Source organism: Acomys russatus, chromosome 24 (assembly GCF_903995435.1).
Source record: "Acomys russatus chromosome 24, mAcoRus1.1, whole genome shotgun sequence".
NCBI lineage: Eukaryota > Metazoa > Chordata > Mammalia > Rodentia > Muridae > Acomys > Acomys russatus.
Genome location: NC_067160.1, coordinates 57,077,343 through 57,103,855, shown reverse-complemented (window position 1 = coordinate 57,103,855; position 26,513 = coordinate 57,077,343). Strand labels below are relative to the sequence as shown.

Genomic DNA, 26,513 nt, shown 5'->3' with positions numbered 1-26,513 from the left:
AATTTGGAAGAGCAGCCAGTGCTCCCCACCTCTGAGCCATCTCTCCAGCCCTCTTGCTTTCTTTTTGTTGTTTTTCTTGTTTTATTTTACTGTCCATGTCTGTACACTCCCTCCCCTCAGCAGAGGTAGGCAGATCTCAGAGTTCGAGGCCAGCCTGGTCTATAAAGTGAGTTCCAGGACAGTCAGAACTAAACAGAGAAACCATGTCTTGAAAAACCAAATCCGGCAGGCAGATCTCTGTGAGTTCGAAGCCAGCATAACCTAAAAAGAGAGTCCCAGGTCAGCCAGCGATACACAGAGAAAACCTGTCTCAAAATAAGAACAAGAAGAAAAACAGAAAAAGCCAAATCCCATTCATGAGGGAAGAACTCTGATTACCTCATCATCCTTGGGTACTGTCTGTTTCGTTGGGGATTAAATTTGAACATGATTTATTTATTTATTTAATGTACATAGGTGTTTTGCCTGTATATATGTCTATGAGGGGTGCGGGATCCCCTGGAACCGGAGTCCCAGCCATGTAGGTGCTGGGAATTGAACCCCGGGCTTCTGAAAGGGCAACCAGTGCTCCTAACTGCTGAGCCATCTCTCCAGCTCCGTTTTGTTTTGTTTTGCGAGACAGGGTCTCTCTGTGTAGCCTTGGCTGTCCTGAACTCTCTTTGTACACCAGGCTGGCCTCGAACTCACATCAATCTGCCTGCCTCTGCCTCCTGAATGCTGGGATTTAAGGCATGCGTCGCCGCCGCCGCCGCCACCACCACCTGGCTCATACCCACATCTTAATATGAATTCTGGAGGACCAGAAACATTCAAACCACAGTGAGGCCTAAAACTACCCATTATGGGAGAATGACAGGAAAGAGGAGTGGGTGGAGCCTTGGCCACACTTACAGAAAAGGGTGGAAATCACTGGAAAGACCCCAACTCAGCAAGGAGAACTAAGATGTCAGCTAGGAAAGAAGCCTGGAGGGTGCTGGCCTAGAAGCCAGGAAGGGGCTGTTTGCAGCAGGCATTTACAATAGGCCAAGTAAGGTAGCAATGGACAGTGAAACAATGGATTTAGCATCCCGGGGTCACTGGCTACCTTGAGATGTATAGTTTTGGTTGATGAACAGCTGTCAGTGTGTTAAGGAATAGAAGGCTGGGCATTGAGGCGCATACCTGAAATCCCACTGTGATCAAGGCAGAAGTGAGAAGGTTTGAAGTCATCGTAGAGTATGTAGTAAATTTCAGGTCAGCGTGGGATCCATAGCAAGTTCCAAGTTAATCTGAGCTATACAATGAGACACCTTTTTTTTTTTTTTTTTTTTTTTTTTTTGGTTTTTCGAGACAGGGTTTCTCTGTGTAGCCTTGGCCATCCTGGACTCACTTTGTAGACCAGGCTGGCCTCAAACTCACAGCGATCCACCTGCCTCTGCCTCCCAAGTGCTGGGATTAAAGGCGTGCGCCACCACGCCCGGCTGACACCTTCTTAAAGAAAAAGAAAGCAGGGGCTGGAGAGCTGGCTCAGTGGTTACGAGACGTGCCTGCTCTTCCAGAGGTCCTGAGTTCAATTCCCAGCAACCACATGATGGCTCACAACCATCTGTAATGTGATCTGATGCCCTCTTCTGCAGATAAAGTACTCATATACAATAAATAAATAAATTTTGAAAAAAGAGAAAAGAAAAAGAAAGCCAACAGGCCTGTAACCCCAGAATCTGGGAGGTGGAGGGCAGAGAATCAGGAGTTCAAGGTCATCCTTAGTTTTATAGGAGATTCAAGGCCAGCCTGGGCCTCCTGATACCTGTTTCAAAAACAGTTTTAAAAGGAGAGAGAATTGGAGACAGTGAGAAACAGCTCTGAGATTTTGCTGAAGAAAGGAAGAGAATTAGGGTCATAGGTAGCAAGAAGAGTATAGCCAGGAAATATTGTTGAGTGGGAGAGAAGTGTCACGTCTGTTCACCACTGGGAATGAGGCAGCAAGGTGGCTCAGGCACTTACCATACAAGCCTGGTGACCTGAGCTGATTCCCTAAGGCTTACATAAGGTGGAAGGAATGCTTTGGAGAAGGCTCAGCCATCTTAGCCACCGTCACCCATAGGAGAGTGATAGCCCAAACCTGCAGTCACCAAACCTGCACAGGAGTTAACTTTGTAGCCAGGTGTGGTGGCTCACACCTTTAATCCCAGCATCTGGGAGGTAGGGACAGGTGGTTCCTGGCCAGCCTGGTGTACAAAGTGAGTCCATGACAGCCAGGTCTCTGTGTAACAGAGAAACCCTGTCTTGGAAAACCAAAAAAAAAAAAAAAAAAAAAAAAAAAAGCAAAAAAAAAACCAAACAGGTAACTTTGTATTTTATTGTTGTTTCTCCAGAGGGTTTCTCTGTGGTCCCAGGATTCTAAATCAAGGTAAACCTTATGACCTGAGTTTAACCCCTGAGCCTCATGGAAAGTTGTCCTCTGATTTCCACAGCAGTGCTGTCTGAAAACCTTTCCCCAACAAATATCCATAAGCCAGGTGTGCTGTACATGCCTTTACTCCAGGTAAAGGCAGGTGGATCTCTATGAGTTCAAAGCCAGCCTCATCTACATAGTGAGTTCCATAAAGAGATCATGCCGCAACAAATAGATACATAGATAAACAAGAAAAAAACAATTGCTCTGTCTCCTGGGCGAGGTAGCACACACCTTTAATCCCAGCACTTGAGAGGCAGAGGCAGGCGGATCGCTGTGAGTTCGAGGCCAGCCTGGTCTACAAAGTGAGTCCGGGATGGCCAGGGCTACACGGAGAAACCCTGTCTCGAAAAAACAAAAAACAAACAAACAAAACAATAAATAAATAAATTTAGCCTCCTCTTAATAATGGCTTTAAAACTTTTTTCTAGAGTCAGTTGAAGACTTTTGGCAAGGAGTGTGTGTGGTGGTGCACGCCTTTAGTCCCAGCACTTAGGAGGCAGAGGCAGGGGGATCTCTGTGAGTTCAAGGCCAACGTGGTCTACAAAGTGAGTTCTAGGACAGCCAGGGCTACAAGAGAAACCCTTGTCTCGAAAAACAAATAAATAAATTAATTAAATTAAATTAAAAGACTCTTGGCAAGCAAGATGGTAGTGGTGCACCTTTAATACCAGCACTTGGGAGGCAGAAGCAGGTGGGTATCTCAAGTTCTAGGCCAGCCTGGTCTACAGAGTGAGTTCCAGGACAGTAAGGTGGGCCTGCACAGAAAACCCTATCTTAGAACAAAAACAAAAAACAAAAAAACCAAACAAACAAAACCCAAAAATCTTGACTTCCGCGGCTGGAGACATGGCTTAGTGGTTAATAATACCTGAGTGGTGGCTCAAACCTTTAATCCCGTACTCAAGAGGCAGAAGCAAGCAGATCTCTGTGAATTCGAGGCTAGCCTAATCTACAAAGGGAGTCCAGGACAGCCAGTGCTACACAGAGAAACCTTATGTCAAAAATCTAGAAAAAGTGTGTGGGGGGGTGTCCAGTATTCACTCCAGGCTCCACCACCATGTTACTGGTGAGTGCGTCTTGCCATGGAGCTGCCGCAGAAGGCGGTGGCGGCGGCGGTGGTGGTGGTGGTGACCGGGTTCGGCCCTTTTGGGGAGCACACTGTGAATGCCAGCTGGATCGCTGTCCAGGAGCTGGAGAAGCTGGGCCTTGGGGACAGCAAGGACCTGCATGTGTACAGGGAATACCAGACTGTGCAGAGGCTCATCCCTGCGCCGTGGGAGAAACACAGCCCCAGCCCATGGTACATGTCGGGGTGTCAGGCCATGGCCACCACAGTGACACTGGAGAAATGTGGATACTAGAAAGGACTGGATAACTGCCACTTCTGTCCCAACCTGCAGTGCCGTGTGGAGGACAGCCCTGAAAGCATCGACTCCATCACTGACATGGATGCTGTGTGCAAACGGGTGACCACCCTGGGGATGGATGCGTTTGTTATCATCTCCGAGGATGATGCTGGCAGGTACCTCGCTCTACCAGGGCCGAGGCTGCTCAGCTTTTGTCCATGTGCCCCCACTGGGCGAGCCGTACAACGCCAACCAGCTAGGCCGGGCACTATGGGCCATCACTGAGGAGATGCGTCCTGGAGCAGGCAGAGGGTGACATCAGCTGTTGCCACAAGCACTGATAGCCAAGCACATCTGGGGGCCATGAGAGAGGACACAGCTGGGCCTGTCGAAGGTCCCGATTCATACATACATCTGCTCCTCCTCCTACCGGATCACAAGGCAGATTGTGAGAACTCTGGGGACACAGCTGTTGTGTCGCGAGGCCATGGCCAGGGCAAGATGGCCAAGAGACTGGTGGCCCACACCACCCGCCATGCTGCTACTGTGACCCCAACGCACTGTTTTTCCAGGTCTGTGGACGTTGAAGCATTCCCTGTGGCTGGGGTCTCACAAAGTATTGTAAAGGAGTTTGGCTCTGCTCTATGTCCCTAAACCTTGAATGTTCTTGGCAAAGCCACCTGGGACTTGGCTGCCTTTTCTCTCCTCTGTCTCTGTCTGTCCCCATGTCATTCCTCCACGTCTCCAGTGCTAGATTAGGGTACAGAGTAATTTATATTCCTATTGTTAAAAATTCAGACGGATCCTCTCGGGTGTGGTGGTGCACCCTTGTAATCCCAGCACTCTGGGAGGCAGAGGCAGGTGGATCACTGTGAGTTGGAGGCCAGCCTGGTCTACACAGCGAGACCAGGACAGCTAAAGTTACACAGAGAAACTCTGTCCCGAAAAACCAAACCAAACCAAACCAATCCAAAAATTCAGATGGATCCAAAAAGAAAGAAAGAAAAACCACAAGAAAGAGAAGAACCTGAGTTAAATTCCCAGCACGCGCACACACACACACACACACACACACACACACACACACATAGACGCGCGCGCACACACACAATTCCCAGCACAGGTGAATCTGATATCTCTAAGCTCTGTGGGCACTTTACCACACATGCACAAGCAGGCACAAATGCACAATTAATATAAAGAAGAGAGGGCTGGAGAGGTGGCTCAGAGGTTAAGAGCACTGGCTGCTCTTCCTAAAGATCCTGAGTTCAATTCCCAGCTACCACATGGTGGCTCACAACCATCTATAATGAGATCTGGTGCCCTCTTCTAGAGTGCGGTTGTATATGCAGGCAAAACACTGTATACATAATAAATACATAAATCTTTAAAAAAAATGATGAAGGGAGCCCTGCGGTGGTGGTGCACATCTTTAATTCCAGCACTTGGGAGGCAGAGGCAGATGGATCGCTGTGAGTTTGAGGCCAGCCTGGTCTACAAAGTGAGTCCAGGACAGGCAAGGCTAACACACAGAGACTCTGTCTCGAAAAACAAAAAACAAAAACACAAAAACAAAAAAAAATAAAAAAAAAAAAAATGAAGAGGAGGAAAAAAAAAAAAAAAAAGGATTGGCTCCAATAAGTAGGTGCTCTCTAAACAAAACCCAGCCTCCTCAGGTTGTTAGAGATGACAGCATTGCTCTGTGTCTCTGCCTTATGTCCCAGTGCTGCTAAAATCCCCAAAAGACTCACGTGTGAAAAACTTGGTCCTTCACTAGTGAAGAGAATTATTGACAGGTGATTGAATCATGATTTCATCAATGAAACAGCTGATGGATTTACAATCTGGTGAAAAAAATTTTACTGTTTAAGATGTATTTAATATATGTGTGTGTGTGTGTGTGTGTGTGTGTGTGTGTGTGTGTTCTCTTTTCACATACACCAAAAGAAGCAATCAGATTCCATTACAGATGGTTATGAGCCGCCATGTGGTTGCTGGGACTTGAACTCAGGATCTTTAGAAAGAGCAGCCAGTGCTCTTAACCATTGAACCATCTCTCCAGCCCAATTTGATGATATTTTTGTGAGATGGTTAGAGGTAGGGCTTGGTTATAGAAAGGTCATTGGGGCTGTGTCTTTTGTGTGGGTGTTTTTCAGACAGGGCTCACAATGTAACTCTGGCTGTACTGGGACTCACTGTGTAGACCAGGCTGACCTTGAACTCAGTGACCCACCTCTTCCACCTCCCCAAGTGCTGAGATCAAAAGTGTGCGCCACCACACACAGCCACCAGTTTTCTTTTTATCCTTCATCTTTGTGCTGCTGGTTTCAAAGTTAGTGCTACATTTATTTTTATTTATTTATTTATTTTTTTGGTTTTTCGAGACAGGGTTTCTCTGTGTAGCCTTGGCCATCATGGACTCGCTTTGTAGACCAGGCTGGCCTCGAACTCACAGCAATCCGCCTGCCTCTGCCTCCCGAGTGCTGGGATTAAAGGCGTGCGCCACCACGCCTGGCCTTAGTGCTACATTTATATGTTTGTGATATATGATACATCCCAGTAGTTATGAGCACTGACTGCTCTTCCAGAGATTCTGAGTTCAATCCCCAGCGCCCATATAGTGGTTCACAACCATCTACAGGATCAGATGCCCTCTTCTGTTGTGCATGCAGATGTTATACCCATATACATAAAATATATAAACAGAACAAATTTCACCCTTATCCACTTGTCTCTTCCCCCAGGATTACCATGCCTCATACAGATCCTATGACTACTTTGATGAAACGAATGTGATTCAGGCCGGGTGTGGCACGCCTTTAATCCCATCACTCGGGAGGCAGCTGCCGGTAGACCTCTGCGTTTAAGATGAGCCTAGCTGGCCGGGTGTGGTGGAGCACGCCTTTAATCCCAGCACTCGGGAGGCAGCTGCCGGTAGACCTCTGCGTTTAAGATGAGCCTAGCTGAGGGCTGGCTGGAGAGATGGCTCAGAGGTTAAGAGCACCGACTGCTCTTCTAGAGGTCCTGAGTTCAATTCCGAGCAACTATATGGTGCCTCACAACCATCTATGATGTGATCTGATGCCCTCTTCTGACTTGCAGTTGTATGTGTGGGCAGAGCACTGTATATATAATAATAAAATCTTAAAAAAAAAAAAAAAGAGGGCTGGAGAGATGGCTCAGCGGTTAAGAGCACTGGCTGCTCTTCCAAAGGTCCTGAGTTCAATTCCCAGCAACCACATGGTGGCTCTCAGCCGTCTATAACGAGATCTGGTGCCCTCTTCTGGCGTGCAGGTGTACATGTAGGCAGAACACTGTATACGTACAAAATAAATAAATCTTTAAAAAAAAAAAAAAAAAAAAAAAGCCTAGTCCAGAACCACACAGTGAGAGAGATGTCAAAGAAGGCAGGCATTAGAAGTCAGGCCTGGTGAGGCAGGCGTGGTGGCGCACACCTTTAATCCCAGCTCTCTGGAGGCAGAGGCAGGCAGATCACTGTGAGTTCAAGGCCAGCCTGCCTGCTCTACAAAGTGAGTCCAGGACAGCCAAGGCTACACAGTGAAACCTTGTCTCAAAAAAAAAAAAAAAAAAAAAAAAGGAAAGGGGTGATTAGAAAAATTGGGGTGTTATAAACCCAGCCTTAGGGCTGGAGAGATGGCTCAGAGGTTAAGAGCACTGGCTGCTCTTCCAAAGGTCCTGAGTTCAATTCCCAGCAGCCACATGGTGGTTCACAACCATCTGTAATGAAATCTGGTTCCCTCTTCTGGTGTGCAGGGGTCCATGCAGGCAGAGCATTGTATACATAATAAATAAATAAGCACTTAAAAAAAAAACCCGCCTTAGTAATAGCACTTTCATCTTGTGATAGTCATTCGCATCATCATAAAACCAATGTTCTCTGTAGAGCCCCCAGCTAGTCTTGAAGATGGAACAGGCTCCACACCTTAGCACAACTGACTCTACGATGGAAGTACCAAGTAGACCATAGAACTCAGTACATAGACAGCACTACCTCCCAAAATGAAAACAAAGGCCTAATCCATCAAAGTTCATACTTCTGGGAAAGTCTCTGAACGTATGAACCTTGCTTTTTGGCTTTAATAGTTCTGCTCTGGCTAGCCATCCTTTTTTTTTTTTTTTTTTTTTAAATTGATTTATTATGTATACAATGTTCTGCCTGCACGTATGCCTGCATTCCCAGAACAGGGCACCAGATCTCATTATAGATGGTTGTGAGCCACCATGTGGTTGCTGGGAATTGAACTCGGGACCTCTGGAAGATCAATCAGTGCTCTTAACCTCTGAGCCATCTCTCTAGCCCATGGCTAGCCATTCTTGCTCAACCCAGAATAGGGTTTTTTTGTGCTTAGAAGCTTACCCTGAGAAAAACTCAAGAGCTATCCTGGGATCCCAAGCACCCAGTGTAGTCACCAGTCAGCTCACAAAGCCTATTGGCTTAACCCGTGTCTCTGCTGTCTTCTCTGATAGATACCCCACAACAAAAATAGGCCACAATAGCCAGGTGGTGGTGGCACACGCCTTTAATCCTAGCACTGGAGAGGCAGAGGCAGGTGGATCGCTGTGAGTTCAAGGCCAGCCTGGTCTACAAAGCAAGTCCTGGATAGCCAAGGCTACACAGAGAGACCCTGTCTCGAAAAACAACAACAAAAGGCCACAAAGGTGACTTTGTGATCAGCCCTGGAAACAGTGGCAAATGCATGAGTGCCATAAATTTCTTGGTCATCCCATCCTTAGCAGATACCAACCAGTGTACAAGAGCCTCCTCCTGAGACTGGCATGGCTGCTCATGTGACAACAGATGCTGAAACAGCCACATCACCATACCCCTGCATTCATCTGGGTATATCTGAGGCTTGCTCGGCTCCACTCATGTCTGTGTAGTCTCAAGACCTCTCCATAGGGCAATTAGATATTTTTATTTGGTAGCTCAGGACTTATCAAGCTTAATCTAGAAGTGACATAGCATCTTGTTTGTTGTAACTCTGTTAAAACAAGTCACCGGGCCAACCCAGACTTAATACAAGGGGATAGAACTCACATATTTTCTTTTTTATTTTTTGGGAGGCTGAGGCAGAAGGTTCTCATTTTAGGCCAGTCTAGGCTACAGAGCAAGACCATAAGTGCAAAAGCAAAAACGAGCTAGAAAGATGGCTCAGTGGTTCAGAAAATTTGCTGCTCTTACAGAGGACCAAATTTGTTTCCTAGCACCCATGTTGGAAGGCACACAACTAGCTCCAGGGAATTAGATACTTTCTTTTGGTCTCTGTGGGCACCCATATACAAGTGCATATACATAATTAAAAATAAAATCTTGAAGCAGAAGCAGGCAGATCTCTGTGAATTCGAGGTCACCTTGGTCTACAAAGTGAGTCCAGGACAGCCAGTGCTACCCTGTCTTGAAAAACTAAAACTATAAATAAAATAAAATAAAATCTTTTTTTTTGGTTTTTTGAGACAGGGTTTCTCTGTGTAGCCTTGGCCGTCCTGGACTCACTTTGTAGACCAGGCTGGCCTTGAACTCACAGCGATCTGCCTGCCTCTGCCTCCCGTGTGCTGGGATTAAAGGCGTACACCACCACGCCCAGCTTAAAATAAAATCTTAAATTTAAAAAAGGGTTGGGTGGAGATGTGGCTTAGTGATTCAGAACACTTGCTGCTTTTCAGAGGGCCTAGGCTCAGTTCTTAGCACTTATGTGATGTTCTGTAATCACAGCTCCAGGGAATCCAACACCTGGCCTTCATAAACACCTTGAATGTACACATACCCACACAATGAGGCACATACATACACACAACTTAAAATTTCTTAAAATGATCTGGGCATGGTGGCACACGCCTTTAATCCCAGCACTCAGGAGGCAGAGACAGGTGGATGGCTGTGAGTTCAAGGCCAGCCTGGTCTACAAAGCAAGTCCAGGACAGCCAAGGCTACACAGAGAAACCCTGTCTCGAAAAAACCAAAACCAAGGGGCTGGAGAGATGATGGCTCAGTGGTTAAGAGCACTGCCTGCTGTTCCAAAGTTCAATTCCCAGCAACCACATGGTGGCTCATGTGATCTGATGCCCTCTTCTGGCCTGCAGGTGTACACGCAGGCAGAACACTGTGTACATAATTAAATAAATATTAAAAAAAAAAAAAGAAAAGAAAAAAAAAATAAAAATAAAGGGGTGAGGGATGCTGGGAGAACCTGGAGGCCAGGCCTGCATTAATATGTTAAGTAGACACCTTAGCCTTGCGTCTGAAGTTGGAAACCTAACCTGTACCACCACATCACACTAGGTCCTCAATACTGTCCCCTCCCGCCATCGAGCTCGGACTTGAGCTGCAGACAGGTTATTTTTGTTGTTGTTTTACCCTTTGACAATCCTAAATCCATGGGGGTGTCTGGGGCACCTCGTTTTTGTGGGACTATGCTGGGTAAGGTTGGAGCCTGACTTGTCTCCATTGCTGTTTTGCTCTCCCGTTTCTCAGCGAGGGGTTCTCACTCCACCTGAACAGGTAACCCCAGATCTTGTAAGGGGGAGTCACACAGTCCTAAAAGAAAATACATGCCCAGACCCTTTCCTGATAACAAGCAAGGGAGCACCCCACCCCTGCTGAGATCCTAGCCTCCAGCAAATGGCCCTTAACTGTACCTAGGAGTCATTTCCTCACAAGTACTGTTTTCTCCTTCTTGTGATAGGCTCCTGTGGTGTTGACAGCAAGCAAGGCACTGTATGCAGATGAAGTATCCTGGCACCCTTAGCCCTAGTGAATCAGACACATTCACCCTCCCAGAATTCCCACCTCCCACTGCCTAGGGCATCCCTGATTCACAAGTAAAGTTTAGCTTGTTTTCTCGCTCTACCATGACTGTCTGAGACTCCATTTATCCCAGGGGGAACTGCCACTGGATGTCTGGTATTCAGACAGCAATGGCAGAACTCCCTTTGCAGCTGCTGGGGCCTGCTCAACTACTGCTGATAGCTTGTAGTGCTGACCCCCATCCCCACCCCGGGAAGCACCAGCTGAGCCTGTGTCTCAGCCTATCTATCTGCCAGTGGGTTTCAGAGGATCACCCACCTCCCCTGCCGCTTCTGGTGTGAAGACAAAGTGCTATTGACACTTGTGGAGCTCCCTAGTCTCCTCTACCTTATGAGACCTATGGTCTCATTCTGAAAAGAGCTAACTGTGGTGACACCAGGTGTGGGACCTCATTTCCCACCTCCTCCCCAGAGAGGCTGGAGACTTGGCTTTGTGCCCAAGCCACAAGCTTTCCCCTAAAGCACTCTAGGCGTTTCTGAGCGAGAAATGGGCCCGCTGAGCTTGCAGTCCATCCATTCCCATGCAGAAGCGCCCTGACTGACCTGCTGGCTGCGGGACGCAGCCCCAGCCTTGATGCAGGACTACGGTGTTTCCATGTTACGGCTTCTACCCACAAAATGACTTCTATTGAGGAACTCTTTGCCAACTGTTCTGGTAACTAACTCCCCCCGCCACCCCCCCCCACCCCCCGCCACTGTTAACCAGTAAGCAGGGATCCTATGGCATCTTTGGGCCACTTATGTCCTCCATTTCTTTCTTTTCTTTCTTTTTCTTTTTCTTTTCTCTTTTTTCTGAGACAGGGTTTCTCTGTGTAGCCTTGGCTGTCCTGGACTCCCTTTGTAGACCAGGCTGGCCTCGAACTCACAGAGATCCCCCTGCCTCTGCCTCCCGAGTGCTGGGATTAAAGGCATATGCCTCTCCTGGACTTCTGAAGGGGTTACTTGCTAGTGTGCAGGCAATTCAGCAACATCTTACGTCATCACCTGCACCTGCCTTCACCAGGTGTGGGCTATTGGATAAAAGGACCTTGCCAGCCCAATTCTCTGTCTTTCTCACCACATTTTTTCTCTCTCTCTTCTTCTCTGCTCTCATGGTCTGCTTGCTGCCTCTACTCCTTCTCCAGACCTTCCTCTCCCTTCCACCAATAAACCTCCCTAGAGCAGCTCTGTTGCAGGGTATAATTTCTCAGGGGCACGCCTTGGCATGAGCCCACCATTGTCCCTCCGCACCCACATCATTGTATGTCATACATTACATTATGGTGAACTGGTCACAGAGTAAGAAATAGAAAATACCCTAAGTTGAGAAAAAGCATCTATTGCTCTTAGGATATTAGCCCCATGCTAAAAATGGCCTTGGGTCAGTCACATCAGCCTACAAATGGGGAACCGTTATCTGATGTGAAGTGCTATACACATGTTTGTAGTTTAGGGGACCAGATCTTTGCTTGAGCTAAGCAAGTGCTGTACCACTGAGCCACACCCCAGCCACTATGACCTATTGTTATAAAGAAAGAGAATCCCACTTGGTCCATTTTACTAATAAAGACCCAGGAGCCAGATGCTGGGGTGAAAACCTGGTGGCTCAGAGGCAGAGAAGGCATTCCTCCTTCGCCGGCATCCCAAAAGGAAAAAAACTCCTTTTCCTTCTCCAGACTGTGTTAAATACCCTTCAGCTCACATCCCTCCTTCCTGTGTTTACTTGTGTTCACACCCTGTCAGTAGTCGCTTGCTCCCCCTCTTCACCTATGTATGGCTGGCTTTATTTAGCTCTTGCTTACAGAAAGCTCTTGAGTTAAGAGTGTGTGCTAAGCTGGAGAGATGGCTCAGTGGTTAAGAGCACTGTCTGCTCTTCTAGAGGTCCTGAGTTCAATTCCCAGCAACCGCATGGTGGCTCACAACCATCTATAATGTAATCTGATGCCCTCTTCTGGCCTGCAGGTGTACATGCAGACAGAACACTGTATACATAATAATAATGAAATAAATCTTTTAAAAAAAAAAAAAAAAAAAAAAGAGTACTAACTGCTCTTCCAGAGGACCAGGGTTCAATTCCTAGTGCCCACATGACAGCTTACAACTGCCTGTAACTCTAGGATCCAACACCCTCACATACACATATAGACAAAACACCAATAAAAATAATTTTTTTTTCTGAGACAGGGTTTCTCTGTGTAGCCTTGGCTGTCCTGGACTCCCTTTGTAGACCAGGCTGGCCTCAAACTCATAGGGATCCACTTGCCTCTGCCTCCTGAAAAATAAATTTTAAAAAAGAAGAAAAAGTTAGCTGGGCGGTGGTGGTACATGCCTTTAATCTCAGCACTCAGGAGGCAGAGGCAGGCAGATTGCTGTGAGTTGAAGGCCAGCCTGGTCTACAAAGCGAGTCCTGGACAGCCAAGGGTAACATGGTGGGGGGGGGGAGAAAAAAAGACAGTACTGAGTACCTGATTTAATTTATTTAATACAGTACCAAACTGAAAACAAAGAACAAACAAACAAACAAAAAAACAGGATTGTTCAAGTTGTTTTTGGCACCATAGTAAAATAGAACAGTAAATTGTGAACACATGATTTTTCTTTTTCCTTTTTGGGCTTTTTGAGACAGGGTTTCGCTGTGTAGTCTTAGCTGTACTAGACTCACTTTGTAGATCAGGCTGGCCTGGAACACACAGAGATCTACCTGCCTTTGCCTCCTAAGTGCTGGGATTACAGGTGTGTGCCACTATGTTCCATGTGAACATATGGATTTAAAAGCCTTCCTACACCGCTGGGCATGGTGGCGTATGCCTGTATTTCCAACACTCTGGGAGGCAGAGGCAGGTGGATCACTGTGAGTTCACTGGTCTACAAAGCAAGTCCAGGACAGCCAAGACTACACAAAGAAACCCTGTTTCAATAAATAAATAAATAAATAAATAAAAGGGCTGGAGATTGCTCAGTGGTTAAGAGCACCAACTGCTTTTCCAGGAGTCCTGAGTTCAATCCCCAGCAACCACACGGTGGCTCACAACCTTCTATAATGTGATCTGATGTGTACTGTATACATAATAAATAAACAAATCTTAAAAAAAAAAAAAAAAAGCCGGGCAGTGGCGGTGCACGCCTTTAACCCCAGCACTCGGGAGGCAGAGGCAGGCGAATCTCAGCGAGTTCAAGGTCAGCCTGGCCTACAGACTGAGGCCAGGACAGCCAAGGCTATACAGAGAAACCCTGTCTCGAAACCAAAAAAAAAGAAAGAAAGAAAGAAAATAAGCTGGAGAGAGATGGCTCAAGGTCAAGAGCACTGAGTGTTTCTCCAGAGGTCCTGAGTTCAATTCCCAGCAACCACATAGTAGCTCACAAACTATAATGAGATCTGATGCCCTCCTCTGGCCTGCAGGTAGAGAACTGTATAGATATAAATAAATATGTTTAAAAAATGGTGTGTATGTGGGGACAGGGAGGGGGTGATTCAGGCCAGGCAGTGGTGGTGCGCACTTTATCCCCAGCACTTGGGAAGTAGAGGCAGGCAGATCTCTGTGCTCTGTGAACTTTAGGGTAATCTGGTCTACAGAGTGAGTTCCATGCATACACAGAGAAACCCTGTCTTGCAGGGGAAAACATGTTTCAGGAAGAGTTCCTTCTGTTCTGTCTCAGCAGCCTCCCTCCACTTCCCAAGTCCTGAAAGCTAGTCTTGAGGCGCTAGTCTTCTGGACCACGCCCCAGGTCGCAGTGCACAGAGCCGGATGGCCGCCAAGCACAGCTGGGATACCGCCTGAGCGGGAAGCACCTCTCGTAGTAACCACCTAGCCTGGCGACCAGCCCTCGCCGCCAGGCCTCACCCCAGGTAGCAGAGGTCTCAAGGGTCCCGTGAAGGTCTGAGCCCAAAGCGGACGGCGTAGCCCTCCCCGCCGGTCTGGGATGGCCTTCAGGGTAGGACTAGGACAGGGCTGGTGTGAGCAGGTACTTGTGTGCAAGTCAAGGGAAATGGGCGTGTCCGTGTGGGGCGTGTCCCAGTTATGGGCGTGTCCTCAGGTCGGGGACCAGCCCTGGAGAAGGCGGGCCTTGGTTCGGAAAGGGGCGGGTCCTTGGATAAAGGGTGGGTCTTGGGGGGGGGCATCTGCTAGTATTCCGGCCCAGGCGGGTCGGGCGGCCTGGGCGTGTCCTCTTTTGGGGTTCGGGGGGCGGGGGGGTGGAGAAGGGGGCGGGCCTCGAAGCCACTGCCCTAGCAGGCGTCAGACCGCGGCGCGGGAGACCGCGGTATGGGGAGGGTGCAGCTCTTCGAGATTCGCCTGAGCCAGGGCCGCGTCGTCTACAGTCCTGGGGAACCGCTGGCTGGGGCCGTGCGCTTGCGCCTGGGAGCGCCAATGCCCTTCCGAGGTGGGCGCGGGGTCGCTTTTGGGGGAGCGGGTAGACGCGTTCTCACCTGCGGTGGGGCGGGGCTCTCGAAAACCTTGCGGTCAGGGGGCTCTGAGTCTGGGTTCTCAGTCTCCATGGCACCCTGGGTGACGACGGAACTACGGGCGCCAGGGGCTGGCTGTTCTTGGGAGGCCCACGGAGGCCAGGGCGGGGCAAGGCAGCTCGGTGGCCCAGTCCTTCCGCATCTGTCCCATCCTGTGCTCTCCGCCTAGGGGCGGCCGGAGTCTGTGCCAGAGCCTAAGCGCTTGTTCACTATGCCCAGGAGAGCCTGGCGGTAGAAGCATGCAGGCCTCCAGTCTTCTTCCTCTGTTCAGGTGTCCAAGGTCCGCGGCACTCTGCACCTGCTGAGCCCCTACCTGGAGCCTAGTGTGTGCTGGGTCCCCCCCCCCTCCTTCCCCTCCCTCCCTTCCTTTCTATCTCCCTCCCTCCCTCCTATGCTGGACCTTCCTCTTCAAAGACAGTCTGGGTCCAAGTGAGCAGGTCCCCAACAGGATGCACAGGACACCCTCTTGCTTTCAGTTTAAAGCTTGTTTAACACTTCCTTAAAGCTTGCCCTTGCTGGCATGGGGGCCTTTTCGCCCAGGCAATCCCACCCCTACCCCCCCCCCACCTCTGGCTCCTGTCCTAAGGCCTTGTGGGAGCTGAGCTGCTGATGCATAGATCAGGAGGGACTCTGAGGCTGAGGATCAAGTTGCTGCCTTGCCATTGACCCGGCACTCTCAGGTGTAGCCTCTTCTGTGCCGGATCCGCACATAGGGTCCGCGTGTGGGATTTGATGACTGAGCTCTCAGGGTCAGGTGGGCACTCCTGTGGCCTCTGCCTAGCTACTGGCACTGACTGCAAGATTATATGGGTTGGTCCCTGTTTGGTGCTCTTCCTGTCTGCTTGGCCGAAGCCACAGATGCCCATACACACCTCTGGTGACCGTTGAGGATGGATAGCTATCCTCATCAGCCATCTTAGGCCCCAGCTGAAACCCTGGACCTGGACCTGGTGTTGTGTCCAGGTCTAGAAGGAAGCTGGGTTGTAAGGAATAAGGCTTCTTGGTCATGATCACGTTATCTGTCTCTGTTTAGAGTTTGTGGTCTGGATGAAAGCAGACATTGATTTTGTAGAGGCTACAGCAATGATAAGTCAGCACCTCCTGGACCCAAGAAAAGTATGAGAAATCTGAAGAAAACTGCACATTGGCTGAGGAGAATACTGTGCAGGCCGCAGGCATGTGCAGTCCTATTTTGTTTTGTTTTTGTTTTTTCAAGACACGGGTTCTCTGTGTAGCCTTGGCTGTCCTGGACTTGCTTTGTAGACCAGGCTGGCCTCGAACCCACAGTGATCCGCCTGCCTCTGCCTCCCTGAGTGCTGGGATTAAAGGTGTGAGCCACCACCTCCTGGCTTGTCCTATTTTGAGCTAGATATTCAGTTTTTATTTTCTGTTATTTTCTTTCTTTTTTTAAAAAAAGAAGATTTATTTATTTATTATTATGTATACACTGCTCTGCCTGCATGTACACATGCAGGCCAGATGAAGGTGTCAGATTGTAGATGGCTGTGAGCCACCATGTGGGTGCTGGGAATTGAACTCAGGACCTCTGGAAGAGCAGACAGTGCTCTTAACCTCTGAGCCATCTCTCCAGCCCCTTTTTCTATTATTTTTTCCTGACTAGACTTGGGCTGAACAACTATGGCAAAGCACAGCATAAGGATAAGTTATCTCCTGGCCTCCTTGTAGCAGATAAATAGTGAGTAAGTGGATAGCTGACCTTACAGGGGCCAAGAGAGCCCAAGCCGATGGTCCGAATTGCAGAAGTGCCCAGGATTGGGCTGGGGCTGAAGGTTGACTGTTTACATTGCTGGCAGTTGAGTGTGTGTGTGTCTGTGTGTTGGCCGTTCTGGAACTTCCCCAGTCCTGCTTGGGATGGAATTAACCATGGTTCTTATATCTTCCTTCATTCAAAGGGCACTTGTTGAGTTTCTGCTAGGTCCAGTAGAGGAGACCGCCCTCCCATCCCCACTCCTGTATTCTTTTATTTTTTATTTGTTTGGTTTTTCGAGACAGGGTTTCTCTGTGTAGCCTTGGCTGTCCTGGACTCACTTTGTAGACCGGCCCCACTCGTGTATTCTACTTGCCTAATGACTAACAGTGGTTAGCACCTATCCACGAGGATGCTACCTGCCTCAGAGTTGGAGTGGGCAGAGTTCCAGACCTCGGGGAGTGGCAAAACCCACTGTATTTTCCTCTTATGAGTCACTTATGGGTCACTACACCCCATGCTGGATCAGATGGAGGTTTTCCTACTGACTTTTCTTTCTTTCTTTTTTTTTTTTTTTTTCTTCTGATTTTCAGGTGCTGGGAGTTTAATTTAGAGCCTCTTGCTCACCATTGAGATATATTCCCAGCCTTATGATTTTGTTGAAAAAATTTTTATTTTATTATTATTTCTGGCTTAAATTTATTTACCTTTACTTTATGTGCATTGGTGTTTTGCCTGCATGTATGCCTATGTGAGAGTATCAGATCTTAGAGTTACAGACACTTGTGAGCTGCCAGGTGAGTGCTGGGATTTGAACCTGGGTCCTCTGGAAGAGAAATCAGTGCTCTTAACTGCTGAGACATCTCTCCTGCCCCAACACAGTATCTTTCTATGCTGCCCAGACTGATCTCAAATTTACAATCCTCCTGATTTAGGCTTTTGAGTGTTGGGATTACATTTATGCACCAACACTCCTAGGTCTCCTATTTTTCCTTTTCTAAATTAGATTTATGCATTTTGTTTTACATGTATACATGTTTTGTCTGCATGTGTGTGTGTGTGTGTACACGCATTACTGGCTTGTGTGTCCCTGGAGTTCAGAAGAGGGCATCAAATGCCAGTAGGCTGGAGTTAAAGATGGTTATGTGCCACCATATGGGTTCTGGGAATGGAGCTTGCGTATTCCGCAAGAGCAACCAGTGCGCTTAACTCCTAAGCTCTCTCCAGCCCTCTCTCTGTTTTTCATAGACCAGCTATGTCTTCATAGGACCTCAAGTGGTAGCCACTCCTGTTACTCTTGTGGTACAATTGGAAGTAGGAGAAGCACAGATTTAGTGGTGGAATCTGGTAGCTGGTGGGGGTGGTCAGGTTCATGATCTCTGGGACCTGAAGATTGGAAAGGTCTTCATTATCAAGGTGTATGATAGGAATCTACTGGAAAGGTAGACCCACCGGTGAGGGAAGAGAGTTCCAGAAGTCTCTGTGGAACAAAATACACACCAGCATTTTCTTCAGAAACACACCTTTAATCCTAGCACTTTGGGAGGCAGAGGTAGGTGGATCTATGTGAGTTCGAGGCCAGCCTGATCTACAGAGCTAGTTCCAGGACAGCCAGGGCTACACAGAGAAACTCCGTCTTGAAAACCAAGGGCCAGGCGTGGTGGCACATGCCTTTAATCCCAACACTCGGGAGACAGAGGCAGGTGGATCGCTGTGAGTTCGAGGCCAGCCTGGTCTACAAAGTGAGTCCAAGACAGCCAGGGCTACACAGAGAAACCCTGTCTCAAAACAACAAGAACAACCAAAAGAAAAACAAAACAAAAACCAACCAAACAAAAAGCAACCTCCAGTCTCCAATGGTGAACACCTGATAGTTTGGTGTACCCTAGTCAGTTTGGTGCCTGTCTTTTCTCCTTGCTCTGAACACTGCCAGGAAGTGCTTTTTATGCATGGATGGCACCTTGGAGTATATACTGTTCTGTAGGCTGCCAGTTGACGCTCTGTGGAGGATTTGCTAGAATGCACTTGCCCTGGGTTTCTGGCTATGCTGCAGAGTATGAGCTGGTAAGAGGCCCATGGTTGCCTCCCAGAACAGATACCTTTGCATGAGAGCAGAGGGACAGGTCTGTAGGGATATTACTGAAAGGCAGCAGGGACATTATTAAAAGCCAGAAAATGGAGGAAGTCAGGATCTCTTGTCAGGTGATGGCCTCCAACCTGCCTGGTCTTGCCATTACAGCCATGTGCTGACTGTAAAAGAGAGCTGTGTCCAGTGTCCTTCAAGTAGCAGCAGCAGTAAAGACCACCTAGTATGCTCAGAAGTCCCTCATTTCTCAAGATGTATGTATTTACATAGTATACGGTTTTTCCTGCTCCAGTGATCTGAGAAGGTACATGTTTGGCTGCTGGTATTGCCCTTGACAGTGAACTTGGGATCTCTAAGACGTTTCCTGGGGGCAATTTGATTTGTTTTGGTTTGGTTTTCGAGACAGGGTTTCTCTGTGTAGCCTTGGCTGTCTCTGCCTCCCAAGGGCTGGGATTAAAGGCATGCACCACCACTGCCCCACCTTTTATATTTATTTATTGTGTATACAGTGCTCTGCCTGGAGGTGCACCTGCAAGCCAGAAGAGGGTATTAGAGCATATTATAGATGGTTATGAGCCACCATGTGGCTGCTGGGAATTGAACTCAGGACCTCTGGAAGAGCAGACAGTGCTCTTAACCTCAGCTATCTCTCCAGCTCAAGCCTGGGGCCAATTTTTACATCTTGATTATGATCCTACTGAGGCACAGGAGCAGCTTCAGGTGTTTTGTTGGGGAAGCAACATTCTGTTTGCAAGCCCTTTTCCCCAATCAATTTCTTTTTAATGAAATCTTTAAATTTATTTAGTTATTGTTATTTTATGTGTATTGGTGTTTTGCCTGCGTGTATGTGTGTATGAGGGTGTTGAATCCTGGAGTCACAGTTGTGAGCTGCCATGTGGGTCCTGGGACTTGAAATCCCGTCCACTGGAAGAGCAGTCAGTGCTTTTAACTACTGAGCCATCTCTTCAGCCCTCCCCAGTCATTTCTGATGAGAGAGTAAGTGACACAGGATGTGTTTATCTCAGTGGCTAGAGGCTGTTCTCACTGGTGGGGGGGGGGGCGGGGGGGCCTCCCAAGAGCCCTGTTGTGTGGGGAAATGCCTGGGATTGGGACCCTCCCCTACTGCCAGTTTGGGTGCTGCTTGTTTTGCTGGAATCTGGTGGTCTCATGCTCCTTTGCCAGACTGCTAGGAAGTCCAGACCGGATGCTTCATTGTTGTTATAAGCAGTGCTAGGAGAGACTCCTGATGAACTAGTGTAGGGCTTGAGAGCTGATGTGCGTCCTGGAGTTTATAGGTGCAAGCACGAGAAGCTGACCCTGTCAGTCTATGGTTGGTGGCATGGGGCATGTCTGTGTCTCCATCCCCTCTCCAACATGGGTCAAAGTACTCAAGCCCTGTCAGTCCGATGAGCGAGCGTGTGAGTCACCTGGGTTTTCCCTGATTTCCAGTGCGGCTGGGTATCAGGTCATTCAAATAACAAACCACCCTAAACTGAGTAGCTAAAGCAAACAGTTTGTTATTGCTCATACATTCAGCACGAAGTCCTTGAACAGCTCTGTGCCACTCACTGTGGGCACCCTGAGAGCACTAGGGCAGCGGCTCCAAACTGCTTTTAGTATCTAATGGGGGCCAGTCATCCTTAGGGAGATGTGCCCTTTGTGAGGCACCCTGAGCTGTCTGGCAGCTCTTTGAACCTCCTCTTAACCATGTAAGCTCAAGAACTATTGGCTGGACTCTAAGAGCATATATAGGGGGAGGAGGTCTCCCTCAATCACAGACAGAGGGGAGGGGAGAAGGGGGGAAGTGGGAGGGAAGGAGGGAGGAATAGGAGGAAACAAGGGAAGGGCTAACAATCGAGATGTAATATGAATAAATTAATAAAAATTTTTTAAAAATTGTAAAAAATGAGAAAATATAAATAAAAAAGTAAAACAAAACAACAACAACAACAAAAAACTATTGGCGGGCCCACAGATGCCTCTGGTGTTCAAATCCCAGGGTGGGAATAGAGGGTGGTTTGATTTCAGAGGTCATGGCAGAAGGAGTGTGTCGGTTTCAAACCAGGTTAGAAGTTAAGAGTGATGAGGTTGGGCTGACACGGAGGGTTTGGGGTAGTCATTGGCGCTTCCAGGGAGCAGAGAGTGGTACAGCAGGAATGCAGGACCACCTCAAGAGTGGGGACAGAGCTGGGCGGTGGTGGCGCACGCCTTTAATCCTAGCACTTGGGAGGCAGAGGCAGGTGGATCGCTGTGAGTTTGAGGCCAGCCTGGCCTACAAATCGAGTCCAGGACAGTCAAGCCTACACAGAGAAACCCTGTCTCAAAAAAAAAAAAAGTGGGAACAGATGCTGGCTGCCATCAGGTTAGGGGGTGCTCTGGTGGAGAGCTACATGGGTAGAGGATGAGCCAAAGGTTTATAGGATAAAGCTAAGTGTCCTGTGGGGGATGGACCAAGATGCCTGAACCGTGAGATAGGGAGACTATAGATGAGGCAGGGGTGATCATTTCCTAGGTACTAGGCTATCTTTGTTCCTCAAGCATGGTGGCTTTATCACAAAGATGAAAGAGTCCGGTCAAGTAAGTCTGGGAAAAGGGCTGCAACCATGCTTTCAGGGTGCCTCCCATTGGCTCCTACCTACCACTTAGCCTGAGCCGCCTCCCTTGTGACCAGTTTCTTTCATCTGTGGCTACCTGGTCACAATGGGCCCAGGATGTGTCTGTTAAACAGAGGAGCGCGGGCTCTGTCTCTAGTGGTTCCTGTTCTGCCTACTCGCATGGGTGGGGTGCAGAAAGTCAGCCTCCTGGGCACACCGGCTCAGGACGGAAGTCAAGGCTCGCCTTCCAGCGGTAGATTACTGACTGGCTCAGGCAGGTCTGACTGCATTCCCGCAGGGGGAGGGTTGGCATTAGCTTTCAAGGGACTAAAGGGGCAGCTCCTAGCCTAAGTGATTTACATCTTAAAAGGAGGGGAGGGGCTGGGTTTTTATAAGTCTGGCTAGAGGTTGAGGTAACCAATTTGGGGGTAGTCCAGGGGTTTTCTAGGAGATTATAGGCCTCTCACTGTGTCTGTAGGGCAGACGGAACACAGTCTGTCAGTTTCCTGACCAGCCTGGTTGCCTGGGAGAACACCAAGATTGGGGGTGGCCAGGAGGCATTCTATGAGAAATGGCAGGATGCAGGAACCTCTCTGCCAGCAAGGCTGCTTGACCCATGGATAATTCCAGCCCTACTTGAATTCCTGTGCTGGGGACAGGGAGGAGTCTATGCCATCAGCTGGTTTAGGCTTATGCCACCCTTCCCCTTACAGCTATCCGGGTGACCTGCATGGGTTCCTGTGGGGTCTCCAACAAGGCCAACGAAGGGGCATGGGTGGTGGAGGAAAGCTACTTCAACAGCTCTTTGTCCCTGGCTGACAAGGGTGAGTGTGGGAGCCAGCAGTGATCACAGGGGCAAGCCCTTGCCTGGAGTGGGCTCAGTCTGTCCCTTCCCCTTCCAGCAACTGCCTCTTGGATTCCCACTGGATCCTGCATCTGGCACTGGGGCTGGGTGGGCTCTGACCCTTCTTAGTTTAGTCTGACTGTCTCATCCCTATGCTCTAGCCTCAGCCACCCTCCTGTTCTTTTATTCTTATTTTTTTAAATTTGCATTTCTTTGTTTTTGAAATGTAGCCCAGGCTGGACTTGAGCTTGCTATGCTGTATGAGGAATCCCTTAAACTTGGGGTTCTCCTGCTTCCTCCTCCCAGGGGTGTGCTATAGCCCGTATGTGGTATACATAGTTCTTGGATTTGAGCCAACGCTTTGTATGTGTGCTAGGCAAACACTCTCTACCTGCTACGTTTCCAGCCACCAGCCTCATTCAAAGCAAGCCCTTGTAGGTAGCCTTTAGCTCCTGCCCTGGTCACACTCAGGTAGTGTGGACCAGTGGGCTGTAGTGCCCGCTTCTGTTCTGGCACTGTGGCCACTATGGATCTCCTCCTGTTCGCTCCCACCTCCTTCTTGTCTCTGTAGGAAGTCTGCCGGCTGGAGAGCACAGCTTCCCTTTTCAGTTCCTGCTTCCTGGTGAGTGGACCGCCTGTGGGGACAGCAGCCTTGAAATGGTGGGACCTACAGGTGGGCGGTGCTGGGTGCCAGCCAATTCCTGTTCTCTCCGTAGCCACGGCACCCACATCTTTTGAGGGACCCTTCGGGAAGATTGTGCACCAGGTGAGGGCCTCCATCGACACTCCACGTTTCTCCAAGGATCACAAGTGTAGCCTCGTGTTCTACATCCTGAGCCCCTTGAACCTGAACAGCATCCCAGATATTGAGGTGAGGGTGGGGCAGGGGCTTTCTTGGTTTCCTTCACTCTTCTTAGGTCGGGTGGCCAGGAAGCTGGGCTCTCTGCCTTAAGCTGGTTGCTGGTGCCTAGGGAAGGCTAAGGACCTGTCTGGGTACCACAGGAATGCATTCTGTGCTTGCTCGCTAACCTCCTCCCCTTTTCCTCCTCCAGCAACCCAACGTGGCCTCCACTACCAAGAAGTTCTCCTATAAGCTGGTGAAGACCGGCAGCGTGGTTCTCACAGCCAGCACGGACCTTCGTGGCTATGTGGTGGGACAGGTGCTGCGGCTGCAGGCTGACATTGAGAACCAGTCAGGCAAGGACACGAGCCCTGTGATGGCCAGCTTGCTACAGGTCAGAGCCCTCTGGCTCCCTGAACCTGTCTCTTTCCCGTGGGACAGAGGAGGGTGGGTGCTGGCCTGCCCAAGCCCATAGTCTGGTCTTTCCTTAGAAGGTATCATATAAGGCCAAACGCTGGATCTACGATGTCCGAACCATTGCAGAGGTGGAGGGTACAGGTGTCAAGGCCTGGAGGCGCGCTCAGTGGCAAGAACAGATCCTGGTGCCTGCTCTGCCCCAGTCAGCCCTGCCTGGCTGCAGCCTCATCCACATCGACTATTACCTTCAGGTTTGGTGTTGCCCAGGGCTGGGTGGCCTGAAGCTAGGTGACCTTGGCCTGACTCCTCAAAACCTACATTTTTTTTCCCAGGTCTCCATGAAGGCACCCGAAGCCACCGTGACCCTCCCACTCTTTGTTGGCAATATTGCTGTGAACCAAACCCCACTGAGCCCCTGTCTAGGCCCAGGGTCTTCTCCTGGGGCCTTGTCCCCCGTGGTGCCCTCAGCACCACCCCAGGAAGAGGCGGAGGCAGTGGCTAGCGGCCCCCACTTCTCAGACGCAGTTTCCCTTTCGACCAAGAGCCATTCTCAGCAGCAGCCACCGTGTGCTGCATCAGGTTCCATGTCTGTCACCACCATCGAGCCCTGTGTTCAGATCGGAAGCCCTGCTAGGCATTCTCTGCATCCCCCCTTGTGCATCTCTATAGGTGCCACTGTCCCCTACTTTGCAGAAGGCTCTGGGGGCCCGGTACCCACCAGCAGCGCCTTGATCCTCCCTCCAGAGTACAGCTCATGGGGCTACCCCTACGGTGAGTGAATATGACAGCGACTTCCGGCGAGGAAATGAGGGTGGCTCGACCATCTTTTAGAGCCTGCTTTCTCCCCACAGAGGCTCCACCATCCTATGAGCAGAGCTGTGGTGCTGGTGGTACAGACCTTGCCCTGATCCCAGGGAGCTGACCCTGGTGAGCTAACCATGTGCCACCTTGCTCGGTGGGCCTGGCCTTCGCCCTGGCATGGGATGCCCAGGGCCTCGTGCCTTCGCTCTCTACCTGGCCCAGCTACTCAGGACCTGCAGCTGTCGGATCAGCCTCTCCTGGCTCCTCTGGAATTAATCAGTCCTCTTCTCCAGAGGTTGGGGTAGGGCGGCAGAGACTTGGGACCTGGAGAGACTGTATGAATAAAGCGCTTTATTTGTAGTTTGGCAAGTAGCTGGCCTTTGCCCTTGACAGCCTAGCCTTAGAGTGTCCCCTGCTGTACAGACTCTACCCTGAAGACCACAGCCCTGCAAGCTCCTCCTTTGACCCCGCCTCTGAAAGACCTCTCCGCCCCCCAGCTCCTCCGGTTTCCAGGACCGGAAGGAGGCATCTTGTGAGCTTCTCCTTTGGTCCCGCCTAATTTGTCTTGCTTATTCCCCTGCCTCTGGGCTCCTCTGTGGAGCCTGAGGATGCAACCAGGATAGTGCTATGCTAGCCACTTCCTGTCCACTTTATTCTTTAAATATTTTATTTCGAATCCCACCACCCCCGTCTGCTTAAGGGTGTCCCTTGTGTTCTCTGGGGTACACTCTGGCTTGCACTCCAAACCAATTTTCCAGGTGGAATGCTTGGATGCCTGGCCACTATAAATTTTCATGGGGAGAAGATTTGCCAGGAACCTGCTTGAGGCAGAACCCTTGACCCTTGGGCCATGAGGTCCCTGTCAGCTATGGGCATGGTGTCTCTCCTTATTTACCATTGCTGTTCACACAAGACCTTGGAACTGTGATCTAGGTTCCTAAAGCAAAAATGAAAGGCAAGGGTTCCCTGGAACAGCATTTCAGAGGCACCCTACAGCCACCTTAATCTCCTGTTGGCCCTTCACATGTAATGTTTGCATTGGAAGGAGTTACCGTGGAGTTGATTAAACGCCATCTGCAGTGCCAAGTGGAGAAGTGGAGCTGCTTTTTTTTTTTTTTTTTTCCCCCTGAGACAGGGTTTCTCTGTGTAGCCTTGGCTGTCCTGGACTCCCTATGTAGACCAAGCTGGCCTCGAACTCACAGCGAGCCACCTGCCTCTGTCTCCCTAGTGCTGAGATTAAAGGCGTGCGCCACCACGCCCGGCCTGAGAGCTGCTTTGCTAGGCTTGGTGGCCACCTTGCCTGTGGAATGAGCCAGTCCACAGAATTTTAGGGAGCAGAGTGCACTGGAGAGCAGGATACTGGCCGTGCACAGCTGATTTCCCCAAGTTCTGGTGCCACTCTGATTCCCAGGTGGCAGTCTCATCTTCACATCATCTAGCCAACTGGGTCTGCACCCCGGTGTCAGAGGCTAGAGGTGGCTGGTATCTTCTGGAACACATCATTGTCTACCCCTTGCAATGTGTTCTATGACTGGTGGGCAGATATCTGGCTGACATTTGATTATGTGGGACAGGTGGGTCTTGGAGAAAGGCAGGAAGTAGGCCACAGGTCTCTAAATGCCTCTTGAGAGCAGTGCAGCCCAAGGTTGATTTTTTTTGTTTGTTTGTTTGGTTTGGTTTTTCAAGACAGGGTTTCTCTCTGTAGCCTTGGCTATCCTGGACTCACTTTGTAGACCCGGCTGGCCTCGAACTCACAGCGATCCGCCTGCCTCTGCCTCCCGAGTGCTGGGATTAAAGGCCTGCACCACCACGCCCGGCGCCCAAGGTTGAAAGAAAAGCTAGGATTTGAATCCTACCTTGTCTCATCCTGGCTGCATAAATTCGAACCCCCTAGGTTGGTTTGTCACTTATAAAATGGGAATGGGGAACAGGCTTGTGTCTCAGAACTGATGCCGCTGTGGACACACTTTACCTGCCTGGAGCAGGGGCAGCTAAGCAGGTAGTCAGTGGATACTAAGCTGTAGTGTGACCGGCTGACCGCCAATTGGATGTAGAAGAGCCCCTAGCCTTCTACCCATTTCCGTCACATCCCATTTACCTGGCAAAGGGCTCCCTCCCTGTGTTTTAGCAGCTTCATTTAAACATTTCAAGTGGGTTTTTAGGTTTCGTTTTT

General features: G+C 49.5%; 1 protein-coding gene and 1 pseudogene across 2 annotated transcripts; both read left to right on the top strand.

Annotated features, from left to right (window-relative positions):
• Window positions 1-3,519: 3,519 nt before the first annotated feature.
• On the top strand, window positions 3,520-4,124 carry LOC127207540 (pyroglutamyl-peptidase 1-like; annotated as a pseudogene).
• Window positions 4,125-14,793: 10,669 nt separating this feature from the next.
• Arrdc1 (arrestin domain containing 1) lies at window positions 14,794-24,728 on the top strand. 2 transcript variants are annotated; one of them, XM_051166586.1, is made up of 8 exons: window positions 14,794-14,967; window positions 22,151-22,261; window positions 22,853-22,903; window positions 22,998-23,152; window positions 23,334-23,516; window positions 23,614-23,790; window positions 23,872-24,310; window positions 24,391-24,727. In XM_051166586.1, the coding sequence occupies exons 1-8, from the start codon at window positions 14,850-14,852 to the stop codon at window positions 24,459-24,461; spliced, it is 1,305 nt and encodes a 434-aa protein (XP_051022543.1). In that variant the 5' UTR covers window positions 14,794-14,849; the 3' UTR covers window positions 24,462-24,727. The 2 variants fall into 2 exon arrangements, with proteins under 2 accessions (XP_051022543.1, XP_051022544.1); XM_051166587.1 differs by lacking the exon at window positions 22,151-22,261 and having other exon boundaries at window positions 24,391-24,728.
• The last annotated feature ends 1,785 nt before the right edge of the window (window positions 24,729-26,513 follow it).

Bases quoted from the DNA above. Each gene is read 5' to 3' on its own strand.
- Arrdc1 (XM_051166586.1), top strand. From the start codon at position 14,850: ATGGGGAGGGTGCAGCTCTTCGAGATTCGCCTGAGCCAGGGCCGCGTC. The intron at 23,153-23,333 runs GTGAGGGTGGGG...TTCCTCCTCCAG, and splicing joins ACAGCATCCCAGATATTGAG to CAACCCAACGTGGCCTCCAC. The intron at 23,791-23,871 runs GTTTGGTGTTGC...TTTTTTTCCCAG, and splicing joins ACATCGACTATTACCTTCAG to GTCTCCATGAAGGCACCCGA.